General features: G+C 41.8%; 1 protein-coding gene across 1 annotated transcript; it reads right to left on the bottom strand.

Annotated features, from left to right (window-relative positions):
- Positions 1-764: 764 nt before the first annotated feature.
- Positions 765-1,975, bottom strand: LOC103523849. Its single transcript, XM_008488863.2, has 2 exons — positions 1,532-1,975; positions 765-1,105 (listed from the first exon to the last, which is right to left on the bottom strand). The coding sequence occupies exons 1-2, from the start codon at positions 1,958-1,960 to the stop codon at positions 800-802; spliced, it is 735 nt and encodes a 244-aa protein (XP_008487085.1). The 5' UTR covers positions 1,961-1,975; the 3' UTR covers positions 765-799.
- Between the last annotated feature and the right edge of the window lie 855 nt (positions 1,976-2,830).

Raw genomic sequence — 2,830 nt, 5'->3', positions numbered from 1 at the left:
TTGGTCCGTAGTTTATTGCGATCTGGGTTAAATCCAATACTATGTACTACCTAATTTGTTTCAATATTCAGGTTTATTATTATTCTTGATTTGCATTTTTTAATTTTACTTTCATGTAATGATTTAAAAATCAAGACTAGGAGCCCGTTCTCCCCTTTATTCCCAATTATAGTGTGCACAGTCACCCATTCCATTTATTTGGCCTTCCTCGGGCGTAGCTTAACATAGGTAACGCTAAAACCGGTCTTAAAATGATCGATCTGAAGTGTATCTCTAAAACTTTCTCGCTTTGAGTTCATAGGTCGTCGCGGAACAAAATTTTCGAGATCAGGGGTCCAGGGTCGGAATAGTGTACATACCTACCTACGTAATATACCTACCTTCATTGTTGGTTGATTGCAAATACCTACTCTGTCAAATCTTCTCTCAAATCTTCAGAGGGATTTAGAATCTGTCCCTACAACACAAAATGTTCTGCCGCATCCTAAATAAGCAGGAAAAAGCGCTGACAAAAGCAGAAATTCCTGGATTTTCGTTAAGACGAAGATACCTCGAGCTCTTATTCCCTGCATTTGAATAAAAAGAAACAGGGGGAAAACATTCCCACTCTTGTGTTTAGAGGCTTTCTTTGAAAGCTGATGGTTTTAAACAAATCTACTTAGCCCCCCAGAGGGAAAAACTAGGAAAATTTCCCACAGAACTCTCTTCATATCCCATTTTTGTTTACCTCCGATATTTTGAATAAGAACAATGATAATTATCAATTCAAAATATAAAATGAAGAAAACCCTTTCCAGTTTTAGTCTCTCGTAGAGCTTGAACGACCACAAATAAACATCGACAGCAACGATTTCAAGAAAGAAGAATCTTTCTTCTTCGCAGGCACTTGTCTATCATATTCTCTAGCCTTGTCTAAACCACCTGGAGATCCTCGGTTGCTAGGTGACGACGGTGGTGGGTTATCCAGATAGGCTAGCATAGATTGGGACGCGGCTATGAAATTGGTATCCGAGGCTATTGTATGAAGGGACATCATCTTGTTGAGCAGCTCATCACGGGTGACGCCCAGATACTTGCAGACAGTGTTGAAGTCGGCGTTTTGTGTCTGAGAAGAGATAGAAAGGACGGGATGGACCATGAAACGTGTTTTGGCACTAAAAATTGAACATCGAAAATTTTGTCGAATGCCTTACTTTCCTTCCTCTAGGATAAGGAAAGAAAAAGGACTGGATAGGAGAAAGGCAATTGTTCCGAGTACCAACGTTATTTAATTACATACTCATAGAATACAGTTTGTGCCAACTAGGGAATCAAGCCTGCGACCTAGCATTTACAACGCAGACGCGCTACCTTCCAAACTACTTGGGCTTTTCTTAAGGGTAAGGTCTGTGTAATCTAAAGGACGAGATAAGGAGACTTGTTTTGGGCTACCTTTTGTTGCTGACATTTGTCAAATGTTACAAAACATAGGGAGGCAAACAGCCCTAGAGGATGGGTTAAAAGTTAAGATTCTACTAAGGTACCTACTTACTTGATTCATTTGGTTCGGTTGTGACAGTGGCACCGAAAAGGCTCTCTTGCTTCCCCCGTACAGTGCCACGTTGAACACCAGTCGTTTCCCGTCTGACGCCTTCAGGTTAACATACACTGCCGCAGTGGTCGCTCCAGTAGCGGTTCTTGACACCATGGCCTTGAACAGTCTAAGCTGGTTTGGTTTGGTGGTCGTCTCCAAGAAGGAACAGTAGGGGGAGCCGACAGCGTACAGGAGAGCCTCGTCGGGGATGCGGGGATTGAGTAGGAAAGTCTTCGCCAAGATGTACGGGGTGTCACAACCGAGGAGTTGAAACTCGAAGTTCTGGCCGCGGGCGTCGCGACCCGACCCGAAGGATACCGCTGTGAAAGTAGGAATTGGGAAAATTCGGCTTATACACTTGGGAGTCATGGGACAAATGTGGAACATGGTAGAAGCCCAGATATTGTACCTATTACTATGAGTATTAGTGTTTCTGAGCGTTCAAAGGGGGTTTGAAACTCTCAGCCCTTCTATCACAGTGAGAAAGATAGCGTACAATAATGTCAGTTTGTCCATTTACTATCAGCTAGCTCTCCACTTCTCCAAACTTAGAACAACCAGCTCCATCACATGCAAAGTCAGCTGATACCACCTGTGTCGAATCTTATTTTCAGGTTACTTTTTTGAATTAAACCCAAGTTTGTCCATTGACGTCCCTTAGGGTTTTTGACGGTCAAAACCCGATGGGCAAAAGGCTGAGGTCGGTATCAATCAAACCCTTTTCAACTCCGGACCAACAGTGTCAATCCAGTGTCCTGTTCTTAAGGGCATGATTTGTCTATTTCCAAGAAAGAGCTTTGCCCGACCGAAAAAATTATAGGACGGGACGAACGAAGAAGCTAAAACTTGTATTCTGAAGGGCCAAACGCAACCAATGTCGAGGGAGAAATTTGGAGTAACACAAAAAAAAAAAAAAAAATCAATTTAGGGGAAATCCCCAATCGTATAATAAGATTGCTGAGTGTTGAAACCAAAGCCCCACACAAAACAACCAAGATCCTTCGATAGGACTACTCTTGAGTAGAACTATATATGGTTGATATTATATATAAATTTTGTCAGAATCTCAAGTATAACACAGAAGAATGAAAGTAAAGTCCAAAGTAATTCTTAGAGGTAAGTCTTATTCTGACCAATACAATCAAAGACCTAGGACCTAAAACGACAGGTTATCGGGTAAACAATAATACCTTCCTGCCTGTGCTAAGGTGTGAAACGCATTCATAAAACTGCATACATTTATAATCGGTCTAGATT

This window comes from Diaphorina citri, unplaced genomic scaffold (assembly GCF_000475195.1).
Source record: "Diaphorina citri unplaced genomic scaffold, Diaci psyllid genome assembly version 1.1 scaffold47197, whole genome shotgun sequence".
NCBI classification, from domain to species: domain Eukaryota; kingdom Metazoa; phylum Arthropoda; class Insecta; order Hemiptera; family Psyllidae; genus Diaphorina; species Diaphorina citri.
The sequence above is the reverse complement of the archived record's forward strand: the minus strand, read 5'-3'. Positions and strand labels throughout refer to the sequence as shown.